This window comes from Panthera uncia (assembly GCF_023721935.1).
Source record: "Panthera uncia isolate 11264 chromosome E2 unlocalized genomic scaffold, Puncia_PCG_1.0 HiC_scaffold_19, whole genome shotgun sequence".
NCBI lineage: Eukaryota > Metazoa > Chordata > Mammalia > Carnivora > Felidae > Panthera > Panthera uncia.
Window position 1 is genome coordinate 6,880,851 of NW_026057588.1, and position 14,582 is coordinate 6,895,432.

The following is a 14,582-nucleotide window of genomic DNA, read 5'->3' on the forward strand; positions in this document are numbered from 1 at the left end:
GCTCAAGGTCAGACAAGGGCATTCGTGCAGACTCCCAAACCACCTTGGCCAGTGTGGGTCACCCGTGACTCCCTGCCCGACTGGCCCTTCAGAACAAACCAGTACTGCTAATGTGACCATTTTCTGTCTGGTCTCTCTCTTCAGGCACTCCTGGACCTTGGGGGCTCCCCCAACTACAAGGACCGCCGAGGCCTGACCCCTCTGTTCCATACGGCTATGGTGGGGGGCGACCCCCGCTGCTGCGAGCTGCTCCTGTACAACAGGGCCCAGCTGGGCATAGCTGATGAGAACGGCTGGCAGGAGATTCACCAGGTGCTCCAGACTCGGCCAGGAGGGGTTCGCGGTGTGTGCATGGAGGGGGGCACCTGGGCCCTGATCGGGTCTGGTGCAAAGGGGATCCAGATGCTGGGGATCTAGATGCTGGGGTCCTCATAGAGTATGGGGGTGGGAGTAGCATGGGCCCCAAAGAGAAAAAGGTGAGGGAGTCAGCACCAGGGCCCTAAGAGGGCATGGGCTCAGGATTGGACATCTTGATCTCTGGCATGGGTGGGGGGTGGTCTCTTGAGCCTCTCAAGGAGCCTATCCAGACGCCTGGGTCTTGGAATGACTCATGAAGTTGATGGCCAGGGTCCCTGGGCGGAAACAGAGGAGGAAAGGAGAGGGGTTTCCTGGACTCAGGATCTAGACAGGGCCATGGTTGGGAGAGTCTGATCCGGCCTCCTGGGTTTCCTGTCCTCCCCAGGCCTGCCAGCGAGGCCACTCTCAGCACCTGGAACACCTGCTCTTCTATGGGGCTGAGCCGGGAGCCCAGAATGCCTCGGGGAACACGGCCTTGCACATCTGCGCCCTCTACAATAAGGTCTGCTCTGGCAGAGCCCGCCCAGGCCCTCCTCCTGACTCTAGCCTCCCTGCCCTCTGTCCCTTCACTATTTCATTAATTCATCCATCCGTCCATCCATCCATTCATCCATTCATTCACTCATCCATTCATTCATTCGCTCAGCAGATACTTGCTGAGCACCTTCCCCATGTCAGGCCCAGAGCGGGATGCTGAGGACCAAGCAGTGAGTGAGACAGACGTTCCTGTCACAATCCAGAGTGTTCAGAGGGAGGTCCCAGGGAATGCAGGTCCCCGGGGGAGGCCAGATCTGGGCTCGGCCTTGGGCCTGGGGTGGAGGTGGCTCTCTGGAAAATGTGCCACCTGTGCTAAGAGAAGCGGGAGTGAGCCAAGTAGGAAGGCGAGAAAGGGTATTCTCGGCGGTGGGCACAGGTGGAGGGGAGAGAGCATCAGGAGGCACCTACTGTGTGCAGTGCGTGCGGGGGCCACCGCAGGGGACAGAGGAAGGGCCAGACCACAGCTCTGAGGGGGACGAGAGCATGTTGCGGGTTGTAGCAATTCGGGGCCGGGTGGACAGTCCCCACCTCAGGAGCCACGAGTGGAGGTGAGCAGTAAAGGGCCGGGAGGGGCCTCGTGTACCTGCCCCCTTGCGGCTGTGACCCCCGCCCTCGGTGATCTTGGGTCAGCCCCCTCAGTCTTTCCACCTGTTGTAGGGGCTTCCTGCCCTCGGAGGGTTGCCTCGGGGACTTGGGAAGACGGGGCTTGGCGCACAGGTGCTGGTCTGTCAAGCCCTTCTTCCCCTCCTCCAGGAAGCCTTCCAAGACAGCGCCAGCCCCTTCTGCCGCATCAGAACTTGCAGTGCCGGGGACGTGGCAGGTAGCCACGTGCCGCCTTGTGGCAGCAAGCAGTCTGCTCTGCCGGGAGAGAACTCAGTGTTTGTCAAACCCGACCAACGCGGTGCTGTCACTGCCCCTCCCTGGTGGTTCCGTCTCTCCTGCTCCCTGACACCGGCCTTGAGCCCAGATTCCCTGACGGCACGGCTTATGTGCATGTCCCGTGGGCAGACCGGGGTCCCCCTGACAAGCGCCGTGCCCTCTCCAAGGCTCCGTCCTCTCCCTGAAATGGGGGTAGGGCGGCTGATTGAAGGCGATGAGACATCATGGACGTTAAGCGCTCGTCCCCAGAAGGCAACGCCATTGTCATTACCTCTCTCAGTCAGGATCCAGTCAGGAGACACAAACCGTACCATTCACTTGAACGGGGAAGATTCAGTGTAAAGAATTATAGGGCGGGAACAATTACTCTCAGGGGGTCGGATGAGCCAGTAATTTTCCCTCCTTGAGGTTTCCCTCCCTGTGAAATGGGTCGGTAACACCTACCGTACAAAGGATCACGTGGGTGAATGTTGTGCTTGCTCTTGGCAAGATGCCTAATGAATCGGCGCTTGACAGAGTTCTTCGTCTGCTTTTCTCCCCTTGTCTTCCCTGTCAGACTTTAAGCTTCACCAGGGCCAGAGCTGGGTCTGACAGATTTCCTCCCTCCCTCCTCCCCCGGCCTCCTGACATGCCCGTCCCCCGTCCCCTGGTGGTGAAGGTCAGGTCCATGTTTAGGCTGGAAGCTCCTCAAGGGTAGGGGCTAAGTCTGCTCAGTCACTGTGTCCCAAGGCCCCGGGACATAGTAGGGACTTTGTTGGATGAGTGAGTGAGTGAATGAATGAATTGTGAACCGGCCACCTTGAGTCTGCCCCAAGACAGCACCCTGCCCCCCTCAGAATATTCAACAGGTGTTGGCTCTGAGATAGACTGAATGACTCAGTGAATGAACGAATGACTTGAACAAAGGAATTTGGAATGACTCGGCTCCCTTCATCCTCATACGTCCCGTGCACGTCTCTTGAGTCCCTACTGTGCGTCCAGACGTGGGATGAATCAGACACGGCATGGCTCCTGGGCCGGGGCGGATCGGGGGACTTCGCGTGTGGCAAAGAGGCAGATGTGTAAAGGAGGAAGGGCAATACTGTAAGTATTGCAGGGGACAGAGGGACTGTAAGATAAGCGCCAGGACACCAGTAAATCGAGGTCGTTGAGGAGCAGGGTGGATTGCTGGTTGGGCTGCTGGGCGTGCTGTGGCCCCGTGCTAGGCAAGGGGGCAGTGGAGGCGGACAGACATTCGAAAACACATGTCAGTGGCGGAAATTAACAGTCTAGTTGGGACCAGCATGTCCACACTTGGACACACACACACACACACACACAGAAAACTACCTGAGCTAACTTTGCTGGTTGAGTTGCATCTGGGGGAGCTGGAGAGAGGAGTCGAGCTGGGGGCCAGGTTGGGTTCATTCAGGCCGAGACAGAGGGTGAAGGACTTTAGCCGTCGTTGATTGAACAGCTCCAGCGGGCCGGGCACTAATCCAGCTGGTGGGTGCCACGGACAAAATCATGCACCTATAGAACTTACCATATGGTGGGGGAGAGATGCTAAGGAGACAGGTAAAAGAGAAACGTAATTTCAAGGAGACCGTGTTAGGAAGAAAATGAGCTAATACTGGCTTATAGTGGGCATCACATAAGTAAAAACGAATAAATCAAAATAAAACAGGGAATGTGATCGGCAGCTATTTTTGACGAGGTAGAAGGAGAAGCCCTCTCCGAAGAGGTGGCATTTGAGCAAAAACCTGAATGAAGCGAGAAAGTGAGCCATGTGGAAATCTAGGGGCAGAGAATTCCAAGCCGTGAGAGCGGCAGGTGCCAAGGCCCTGGGGCAGGAGCATGCCTGTCAGAGGAAGAAGGAGGCCAGTGTGACTGCAGTATAGGGAGCGAAGAAAGGTGGCAGAAGATGAAGTTGGCGAGGCTGGGGGTGCCAGGGCAGGCAGATCGGGTGGAGGGGGAGCCTCTAGGCCATGGCCAGGGCACTGGGTCTGATCCGAAGCGTGACAGGGTGTGATATGGTCGGCATCAGTAGGGAATTGGTCTGTATGTGGATGGCATTCCTACCCCCACTGCCCAGCCCTGGCCCCTGTTGTCCCCTTTCTTCTGAGTCCAGCAGAGTGTGTGAGAAGAGCAGAGACTCCAGAGTCAAACCTTCGTTCAGATCCAACCACTGATGGTCAACCGCTGTGTGACCTTGTGCTCCTTTTGATGCCTTAGTTTCCTCGTCTGTAAAATGGGGAAATGCTGAGCACCTGGCGCACAGCACAGTAAGCCCTCCGTGAGGTTTACATTGGTGGCTCTCAACTGGAACAGCCCGGTCCCCCAGGGGTCACTTAGCAATGTGTGCAGCCTTCCTTGGTTTTCACAGCCGGAGAGGAGAGTGCTACTGGCATCTAGCGACAGACCCCAGAGATGCCGCTAGACGTCCTACGATGCACAGGACAGCCGCCACTACGAAGATTCTTTTTTTGGCCCTAAATGTCAGTAGCGCTGAGGTCCAGAAACCCGGCTTTAGATTAGCGCCACCCGGTAGAAAACAACACGGGTCGTGTGTGTGTGTGTGATTTTAAGTATCCCAGGAGCTGCATTAAAAAAAAGACAGGAAGGCTGGGGCGCCTGGGTGGCGTAGTCAGTTAAGCGTCCGACTTCAGCCAGGTCACGATCTCGCGGTCCGTGAGTTCGAGCCCCACGTCAGGCTCTGGGCTGATGGCTCGGAGCCTGGAGCCTGTTTCCGATTCTGTGTCTCCCTCTCTCTCTGCCCCTCCCCCGTTCATGCTCTGTCTCTCTCTGTCCCAAAAAAAAATAAAAAAAGTGGAAAAAAAAAAAAATAAAAAAAAAAAAAAAAAGACAGGAAGGCAACAGGTAACGTGGATTTTTGTGGCCCATTTTACTCGGCCCATGGTGTCCAAAATATTACCGTGTCAACTTGGAATCAATAGAAAAAGTATTAGAGACATTTGGATTTTTTTTCCCGTGCTATGTTCTTGCAGTGTGGGTTGTATTTTACAGACACAGCTCATCTCAGCTTGGACAGGACACATTTAAAGGGCTCTTGAGCCACCGGTAGTAAGTGACTGCTGTCCCGGGCAAGGCAGGTTTAGATCAGGCTGTTCCTGAAGTTCTTAGCACAGTGCCTGCGTCTGCTCCTGGTGACTTTAATGGTTTTCTTTCTTTTTTTCTCCCCCCTACCCCGTGCCACCGGCCGGCCGTCGCCCACAGGAGACCTGTGCTAGGATCCTCCTCTATCGAGGAGCTAACAAGGATGTGAAGAATAACAATGGACAGACCCCCTTCCAGGTCTGGAGCTGTCAGGGCTGGTGGGGGGCACAGAGGAGACAGGGGGTGAGGAAGGCAGGCAGGTAGGAGTGCTGGCTGAGAGGCTGGCGGTCCGGGAGAGGACGGAGGGCGCAGTTGCGGGGGTCCAGGTTTGAGAGGGGCAGGGGCGGGGGGGGGTGTGTGTGCAGCTGGCCGAGGACCTCACAGTGCTTCCTGCCCTCTGCCTGGGCCACCCCACCTCCCTCCAGGTGGCTGTGATCGCTGGGAATTTTGAACTGGGGGAGCTGATCCGAAACCATCGAGAACAGGATGTGGGTGAGCGAGAGGGAGGTGGGGCTGAGGGGAGAACCTAGCGTACTTGGGGGTGCATGGGGGACTGGGGGGTCAGCAGACTGTGAGCGTCTGAGTAGTAGTGAGAGGGGCGATTCCAGACCTCCAGTCTTACATCTTTCTCCCTTCATGCCTCTCCCCCATCATCCCTTGCCTGCACACCCCCTCCGCCTGCCTGTCTCCCCTGCCCCTTCTGCCCCCTGCCACTGTGCCTTCTCAGTGCCCTTCCAGGAGTCCCCCAAGTACGCAGCCCGGCGACGGGGACCCCCAGGCGCAGGGCTGACAGTGCCCCCGGCACTGCTTCGGGCCAACAGTGATACCAGCATGGCCCTGCCTGACTGGATGGTGTTTGCCGCCCCGGGGACCTCGTCCTCTGGGGCCCCCGGCCCTACCTCAGGGCCCCAGGGTCAGTCGCAGCCCTCGGCCCCCAGCACCAAGCTCAGCAGTGGGACCCTCCGAAGTGCCAGCAGCCCCCGGGGCGCCCGGGCCCGCTCCCCATCCCGTGGGAGGCACCCTGAAGAGGCCAAGAGGCAGCCCCGTGGACGGCCCAGGTAGGGGAAGGCTCAGCCCTGGTCCCACTGACCCCAACCCAACCAGATCCCATCCTTGGAGCCACACTTCCCCTCACCCAGGCTGGCCCCCCCAACCACCCAAGTCCCCGGTCCCGCCCTCAGGCCTCCAAATCCCTCTCCGGACCCCTGAGGAAGGGAGGGGGAGGAAGCCACAATCTTGCACCTGTCCCCAAATGGAACAGTTTAGCCAAGCACCTGCTCAATGCCAGGGGCTGGGGGAAGGGAACCCAATAGAATGTTGGTTCCAGCCCCTGAAGACAGACAGACAGACAGACAGACAGGGCAAGGTGAGAAGAAGCCACACAGGGTGGGGGTGGGCAAGGGGCTTGGGGGAAGGTGTCTGAGCTTGGAGATGGGCCAGAGGAGGGGAGGGGGGGGGCAGAGGAGCCACTCGGGGTAGAGGGGAGGATGCCAGGGGACTTTCCGGGGTAGAGAGGCCAGGCTGGCTGGAGGAGGGTGACAAGGGGGATGTGGCCGGCCAGTGTGTCCCAAGGACACAGGAGAGCGAAAAATCATGGCGGGCTGCGCACGGCGGGCAGAGAGTTGGACCCGCACCAGGAGGAAGCTGGGAGTCGCTGAAGGCTCGTGAGCGAGCTGAGGGATGACACATTCAGAGCCCCGCTTCAGGAAGCTGAATCAGGCACGGCGTGCAGGACCGTGGGAGGGGCAGAGCCGGAAGCCAGGAGGAGGCAGAGGAGGGGCCCAGGGGGCAGCAGTGGGCAGGCAGAGGGAGCCCCCAAATGCCCTCTTCCCCCAAGGATGCCAGAGCTGGGAAACCCACGCCCCCACTCTATGCTCCATCCTCCACCCCCATGGACCCCTGTTCTCCCAGAGGCTCCCCCTCCCTCCACTCTCCCCTGCCTCTCACACCCTCTGTGTATGCAGCTCCAGCGGGACGCCCAGGGAAGGGCCTGCAGGGGGCACAGGGGGCTCAGGGGGCCCTGGGGGCTCCCTGGGCAGCCGCGGGAGGCGCAGGAAGCTCTACTCGGCGGTACCCGGACGCTCCTTCATGGCCGTGAAGTCCTACCAGGCCCAAGCGGAGGGGGAGATCTCCCTGAGCAAGGGCGAGAAGATCAAAGGTAACAGGGCAGGGCCGGGCCAGGCTGGGGGGCGGGGGGCGGCAGGTGAGCTAACCCCTCAAGGACGGGAAGGCCGAGCACGAACAGTTCTCCAGGGCCTAGAATTTCCAATGCTCTGGAGACCTCAGAGAGCCCCTAGACACCCCTTACACTCTGGAGGAGCATGATGGGTAGCTGCAGCGATCCTGTCCCTCGGGAGGAGGTGTCGAGGCAAAAGAGTGGAAACTAGCATTTGGGGGACACTGACGCCACGCCAGGCCCTGTGGGAGTGCTCCCCTCGCAGGAGCAGCCTTTTGGAAGCGTGTCAGGAGCCCATCTTCTAGTTGAAGGGACAGAGCCTCACACAGGGGCAGCGACTTGCCCCGGGGTCTGAGCCCACGGTCTTCCCTGCCACCCGGTGTGAAGCGTGGAGGCCAAGCCACCTTGGCCGCACCTCCTGCCCCCACCAGGTGCTCTCCTCCGAGAACCAGGGTGGGACCCGCTTCAAGGGGCTCTAATGAGACAGGTGTTCGAAGCCCGGCCCGTGCGGGGGGCCGGTGCTCCCTGAGCGGCGGCTGCTGTTACTGGGGTTTGCCTCTCTTTGGTTTTCCTGTCTTCTTCTGGAAAATGGTGCCAGCAGCCCTCACATGCAGACTTCTCAGGGCTGTTGACGTGTGTTCTTGGATAGAATGAAGCTTGGAAACAGGAAGCAAGCAGACGCGGCGGTTAATGCAAGGCGGGGGAGCGATCCTTTGCCGACTCCAGGCTACAGAGGAACTGAGTAGTGTAGCGGGTGGAGGGCCAAGCTGCCTGAGTTCAAATCTTGGCTCCACCACCGCTTTCCAGCTGGGCGCCCTCAGACAAGTGCCTGCTCTGGGCCTCAGTTTCTTCATCCGTGCAAGGGGACCCTGGGGAGGATTTTAAAAAGTCAGTTCCCTTAAGGCACCCAGGACACTGATTCGCACATAGTCAGCACCAGTTGTCATTATGCTAAGTGGGTCCCCACTGCAGGAGCTTAGAGAGGAGAGAGAGAGACAGACAGACAGACAGATAGACCCCGGCTGCCCATGAAAGCTGGGGCGGGAGGGGTCCTCCCACGGGAGACAGGGTTCGAGTGGGGACTTGAAAGGTGTGCAGGGATCGGAGCATCAGGTCGATTGTGTATCGGTATCTGTTTTGCAGCATCTCTTGCCTTGCCTGAAGGCAAGGTCACATGTCACTGAGCTTTGAGTTGCCAGGACCCAGTTGGATGACCCAGCACACAGGAGGCCTCAGTGCACATGCGCTGAGTGAGTGAATGAGCGCTTGAATGGATGGCCAGATGCAGGGGCTAACTGTGGGGGCAGTGCCTCCAGAAGCAGGTGCCTGGAAGTGTGTGTGTGTGTGTGTGTGTGTGTGTGTGCGCGCGCGCGCGCGCATACTCATGCGCAGAGGGTCAGGTCTGTGCTTTGAGACAGTTTGAAAGAAGAAAGGGAAGCTAAGGTCAGAGGGGAGACAACTTCCATGCCTTCTATGCGCTGTATCTTCCGTGTTTCTTTCTGAAATTCGAGCCCAGTACTTCTGTACACGGCCCTGTTTTTGTATCCTTCCACTTCCTTGAAGACACTGAATTGCTTCACAGGGGGCCAAATCCACAGTGCCCCTGAGCTCCTCCACAGCCCGATGAGGTAGCAGGCTCCCTTGGCCCTCAGTGCCTTAGCCCGGCCTGCAAGCCCCTCCCCCCCATCCGGTCTCTTTCCTCCACCCACAGGGCACCAGAGACTTCATTGTTCTCTCCATTCCTCGAATGCCCAAGCCCCTTTCCACACCAGGCTCTTTGCACACACCCGTTCCTTCTGCCAGGAAAACCTCCCCTTCCTCTCTTTGCTTCTTCTCCTCCTAGGATCCTTCCGGTCTCAGTCTGCATCGCATGTCCCCTGGGACATCATCCTGGCACCTCTTTGCCCTTTGCACCTCGACTTTATATACCCCCATGTGGCCTTTCTTCGGAAACCCTGTCCTTTTCCCCTAAAGTGCTGACCTTAATTTTCAATCACGCAGTCACTTACGGAGCTACGCCTCTAACAGCTGCCAGCAGGGAAGATCCATGAAGGCAAGAATCACATTTGTTGTGTCCATGAGCCCTCTACCCGGCGTCTAGCCTGGGGCCTGACTCACGACCAGCACTAAATAAAATATTTGTTCAGTGACCGAACAATTGATTCCATGACCACCCAGCCGGTCACTGGAGAGCTAGCCAAGAACCCAGACCCCTCGTCACCCCATCTCCCGCTCTCTTCCATGACCTTGAGTGTCTCCTCGATTTGGTTTCCCCAGATTCCCCCTCCGAGGGTGGCAGTGTTTAAGCCGGGGGAAAGCATCAGATGGCCCCAGCCCAATCCTAGTGTGGCTTACGCCATCTCTGGGCAGGGGGCTCTTGTGCGTTCGTGTCTGTAAAATGGGAAATCAGTTGTTGCCTCCCCAGGTAGGTGCAAGGAGTGAGTGAGGGAAGTATGTGAAGGGACGAGTGGAGACAGAGCAAATGACCTGGGCTCCCTGAGCCTCAGATTCCCCATCGGTAAAATGGGGAGAGTAAAAGTGTCCCTTCTTAGGGCTCTGGCCACGAGTGAGAATTCGATAACCATTAGCTGTCCCTGATGCCCAGCTTTGCATTTCAGCACCCGGCACGGCCACAGCAGACGCCGAGCAGGTAGTCAGGACACGTGTTCTATGGCTAAGAGATGAGGCCGGCAGGAAAGGGCTGTCAGGTACAGGTGGCGGAGAGAAAGAGGGGATTCCAATCTCTCCTCCCTTCCGGAGCCAGGGGAAGCAAAGAGAGGCAGAGGGAAGGGTCTGGGAGCAAATGACAGAGGTTTGAGTGGCAAGGAGACGGCGGCCGGTGGCAGAGGGCACTGATAAGAATGCCAAAGGGTTTAGGGAGTCTAGGAGGGTTTAGGAAAATTACAGAACAATCAAGCTGTCCCTGGCTACCAGGGGAGATGAGGGCTCTTTGTGAATGTGTCCATAACCCGTGAGGACCATGTCACCAGACCCAGCCCTTTTTCCAGTGCATCCTCATGTCCCCATTGGATTCAGAAGCTAGAAAGCAGGAGCGATATGGTTTGGTTCCCCCCGCCAGCTCCCTCATCCCTTCCTTGGGCATTTTTTAAGGATGCTCTTGGGCCAGGCCCTGTGCTAGGCGCCGGGCACTGTGGAAAGGCTGTGCATCGGGTACGTTGGGGGTGGGGGGCAACATGGAAACGTGGAAATGTTTCTGTGTCCCTGCTCCCCATCCAGTGCTTAGCATCGGGGAAGGAGGCTTCTGGGAAGGCCAGGTCAAAGGTCGCATTGGCTGGTTCCCCTCTGACTGCCTGGAAGAGGTGGCAAACCGCTCCCAGGAGGGAAAGCAAGGTAACGAAGACTTGCCAGTTGTCCCCAATGCATCCTAGAGTTCTCATGTCCCTTCCTTTCCCCCTCCCGATGGGGGTGGGGCACTGGGAGGTAGATGGGACAGCTTGGGCCAGGACCCCCAGGGGTGGGCTCATGGTTTCCAGAGCGAGGGTCCAAGGTCGTCCCTTGTCCCCCTGCAGAAAGCCGCAGTGACAAGGCAAAGAGACTCTTCCGGCATTATACCGTGGGCTCCTACGACAGCTTTGATGCCCCAAGGTAAATGTCCTACACCCTCGGGTGCCCCTCACCCCAAGCTCCCTTCATATTCCACCTTTAAATATTTCCACCACCTCTAAGCCTCCTTCCTGCTCCCTCTAAAGTTTGATCCAGAGGTGGGAGAAGGCAGAGGTAGCTTCAGACCACAAGCCCAGTCCCAAACCATCCTGGGCAGCCACTGAGACTGCCCAGTTTTGGGGTAGCCTGAGACCAGTGGGGTGGACAGCTGAGGATGGGGAAGCTCGTGTGTGTGGCTGGCTGGAGGCCTTTGTCTCCTTCATGTGCCCCATCTTTATGTGCAGCACAGGTGTGTACATCCCATGCCTCGCACCGGCGTGGGGAGGGGGGCGGGCAGAGCTGGGCCAGGAGGGGGGGGGGTGGAGAGACGGGCACACTGACACCTTTCCCCTCCCTGGCTGCTGGCTGACTTGCTTCAGAAGCTTGATGGATGGGATTGGCCCAGGGAGGTGAGAGGGGAGGGGAAGGGGGGGGCACGGGGTCAGGAATGGGAAGAAAGGGGTGCCTGGGGATGTATGGACTTGTGTGTGCACGACCAGAGTTGGTTTCCCTGTGCGTGAACATCTTACACAGGCGAGCGTCCTTGTACGGATTCTCCGAGTGTGTTCTTGCCCATGTGTCTCTGTAGGTGCGCATGACACGTGTCTGTGTGCATGGGTGGCTCAAGAGGCCCCTAGACGTATAGCCCTGTGTATATACATGCCCATGACGGTGAAAGGATCTGTCCCAGTCTGTGTAGATGGGTGCTTTGTGGCTTTCATTTACGGGCACACGATTGAGGCTAATCGTGCGGCTGCCTCTGCACATCTGTGTTTCCCTGAATCTGTGTGTCTGAGAACGAGGGCAAGTGTTTCCGGGGATGTCAGTGTGTCTGCTTACCTTGTACGGACAGGTGGGTTTCTGCACACGTCTCTGTCTCTTTCTCTGCATGTCACTGTGCGTGCGTGTCAGCCCATAAAATCGTGTGCATGCATTTGCATCTGTCCGATTGATCTGGAATTGAGGACCTGGGGCATTGGGGGAGGGGAGGGCAGAAGAGGGGAGGATTCCAGGCCTTGGGCTTCCAGAAGGGCAAGACTGTGGGGGAGGGATGGTCATAATTGGGCGTCTGAAAGATGACACCCTCCCCCACCACTCCCCCCATCCAGGGAAGGGTCTCCTTGTTTGTAGCATCCTTCCATTAAATGTGTCCAAACCTATGTGTCTGTGTTCTGGCCAGTGGGGACGGGCAGGGGGGGAAGGGGGGGACAAGATGGGGAGAGAGGGTGGGGCTGGGGTGCCACCCTGCGCCCGGAGTGTCTGAGGCGCTTGACCATTGTGTGTGTTCACCTGGCACGTCTCTGGCTCTGGGCACCGGGTGAGTATCGAGGTCCCCCAACCCCAAATCTCCCTATCAGCCTCTGCCTCCTGTCTCTGACAGTGTCTCTCTGGGTCTCTCCTTGGCCTTGGTCTGGGAGTCGCTTGCTCTACCAGCTGGATGGGGGGGGGGTGGCCCCTCTTACCCTCAGCTTCTTCCTTCTCCTTTCCCTAGCTCTGTCCTGTCAACTTCATTCCCTCCCCTTCTCTCCTCTTTGTGCCCACTGGCATGTGCTGCTCTGTGTGGTGTGTCTGAGGCTCTTCCCCTTCCGCCTCCCCGCTGCTCTCCCTGACCCTGTCTGAGGTGGCCCTGCCTGTGTTGTGTGCCCTGCATCCCTGCTGGAACTGTAAGGTCCTGGCCTGTGCCACCCTCTCTCCTCTCCTTGGGAGCCTACGGTCTCTCCTCTCTTGAGTGAGCTCTGGTGTGTGTATGTCCCTCTCCTGAGCTTCTTTGGGGGAGGGGCGTCTCTCACTGCTCTGGGGCCCAGTCTCAATGTTTCTAGCCTTCCCTTCCTGGCCCTTCCACACTGTGTTGGGGTGCGTTATGCGTCGGTCTGCGATGGGGGGCGGGGGAGGGGGCTGTGTGTCCCCTCCTGGGGCCTCTCTCACCGTGGTATCCCTGCCTGGGAAGTGGGGCTCTGTTGGCGCGTCCCCGCACGCGGTCGCGAGGCATCTTGTATGGTGTTGTGCGTCTCTCTCCGCTCTCCCTCGCTCTGCACCTGCGCGGGAGGGCCCTGGAGGGGGGGGGGGGTTAGGGGGGGGGCCCAGACCGGAAGTGCCTCCCCCTTCTCCTCCCCCCCCGCGCCTCGCCCCTCCCCCTTCTCCCGCCAAGGGGGCCCCCGCGTTCCCCTCCCGGCCCCCTCCCCCCCTGCCCGGCCCCCTCCGCCGCCCGGCGCAGGACGCCAAGGGGTTAAAGCCTCGCGCCCGGCGCCCGCCTCCGGAGCTGTCCGCGGTGCTGAAGCCGGCGCCGTCCGCGGTCCTCGCGCTCCCGCCGCGGCCCGACCCCGCGCCCCGCGCCCCCGCGCCCCCCGGCATGTGAGCCCCCGGCCCTGCCCTCCCTCCCGCGGGAGGGTGCGCGCCCCCTCCCCCTCCCCCCTCCCGGCGCGGGTCAGCATGAGGCGGGGCCTGGGGGCCCGGACACGGGGGTTCGGCCGAGCGGGGACGGGGACGCGGCGGCGGCGGCGGCGGCGGGGGCGGCCGGCACCGGGACCGGGGCCGGGGCCGGGGCCGCGGCGGCGATGGCTTTGTCTGCGGTCGGCGGCGGCGGGGGTCTCGGGGGAGGCCCCGGTGGGGGCTCCCTGCCGCAGCCGCCCCCCGCGCTCTCCTCCAGCTGGCCGGCCCTGGGGCCCCGGCGGCGCAGCGTCTGGTACATCTACAGGTAACGAAGCGCGCCGCCCCTTTTCTCCCCTGCGGGCCGGGCCCCCCCCCCCCGGCCCGTCCTGCCCCCCCCCCCCCCCCCCCCGCCGCTAATCCCCCAGCCTTGGGACTCCTCCCCGCCCCCCCCCAAGCCGCCCCTCTTCCAGCCCCTCTCCCCTCACCTTCTCTCAGTGATAAACCGTTTTGGACCCCTCTTCTCAATCCTTCTCCCATCCCCGTCCCTGGGCCTCTCTCCCCGAGCCCCCCCACCACACACACGCATACATTCCTCAGCCCCCTTCCAGCCCTTCCAGTCCCCCTTGTCTCTTCCTCCACAGTCTTGCCCCCAGTCAGACCCTCCAAACGGACCCCACTCGGGGATTTCGAACCCACTACCTCTTCCTGCCCCCCTCACCGCCCCCATTCTGTGGAGCGCTCCCCCTCAGGCGCCTACATTCCAGGCCCCTATTCCTCTGATCCCCATCTCCCCACACCCCTTTGCAGAGTTGGCAAGTCCCCCCATTCATACCCCTCTCTCCCATTCACAGTCATCCCCCCCATCACACACACATCCCACCCCCGGCCTCCCCTCCCCTCCCCTCCTCTTTTTCCGCTGCGTGTCACTGTGCGACTGTGCATGTGTCAGTGTGGCTGTGTCGATGTGCGTGCGTGTGTGACTGCCTGCAGCCGTGTGCGCACGCGTGTGTGTATGTGTGTGTGTGAGAGAGAAAGAGAGAGTGAGAGAGAGAGATGGAGAGATGGTGGGCTCCCAGCCCCCCACCACAGCTGTGTTCATCTGTGTGTCCCTGCTTGACGGTGTCTGTCTCTGTGTGCAATTTGGAGCGATAGAGAAGCTGTCTGGGGACTGTGTGTGTGTGTGTGTGTGTGTGTGTGTGATGGAGTGGGCCTGTCCCAGGGACTGCGGCTGTGTTTCCCAATACCTCCCCTCTCATGCCAGGCCTGTCCCCTCCCCCACAGGCCCCCCTTTTCTACACTCTCCATGTGTCTCTGTCCCCATGTGCCCCTCTCCCTGCCTCCCGGGGGTCTGTGCCTGTGTGGGGCAGGTGTGCTGAGCCCCGGCCGGGCTTCCGGCCGGGCTTCTGCACCGGGGAGCTGCATCTGCTTGTGTGTGCTACTTCTCAGCACGGGAAGGGGCTGCTTCCCCGCGCGGGGGGCCTCTGTGCAGGCCATGGAGAGACGC

The 14,582-nt window shown here is 60.0% G+C and overlaps 1 protein-coding gene across 1 annotated transcript in view; it reads left to right on the plus strand.

Moving 5' to 3' along the window:
* The window catches only part of SHANK1 (SH3 and multiple ankyrin repeat domains 1), a 41,989-nt gene that overhangs the window by 4,501 nt on the left and 22,906 nt on the right, over positions 1-14,582 (plus strand). The window contains 9 exon segments of the mRNA XM_049621682.1: positions 145-312; positions 743-859; positions 4,990-5,067; positions 5,295-5,361; positions 5,597-5,927; positions 6,834-7,027; positions 10,283-10,396; positions 10,576-10,651; positions 11,092-11,118. Coding sequence (XP_049477639.1) covers positions 145-312; positions 743-859; positions 4,990-5,067; positions 5,295-5,361; positions 5,597-5,927; positions 6,834-7,027; positions 10,283-10,396; positions 10,576-10,651; positions 11,092-11,118 — 1,172 coding nt within the window.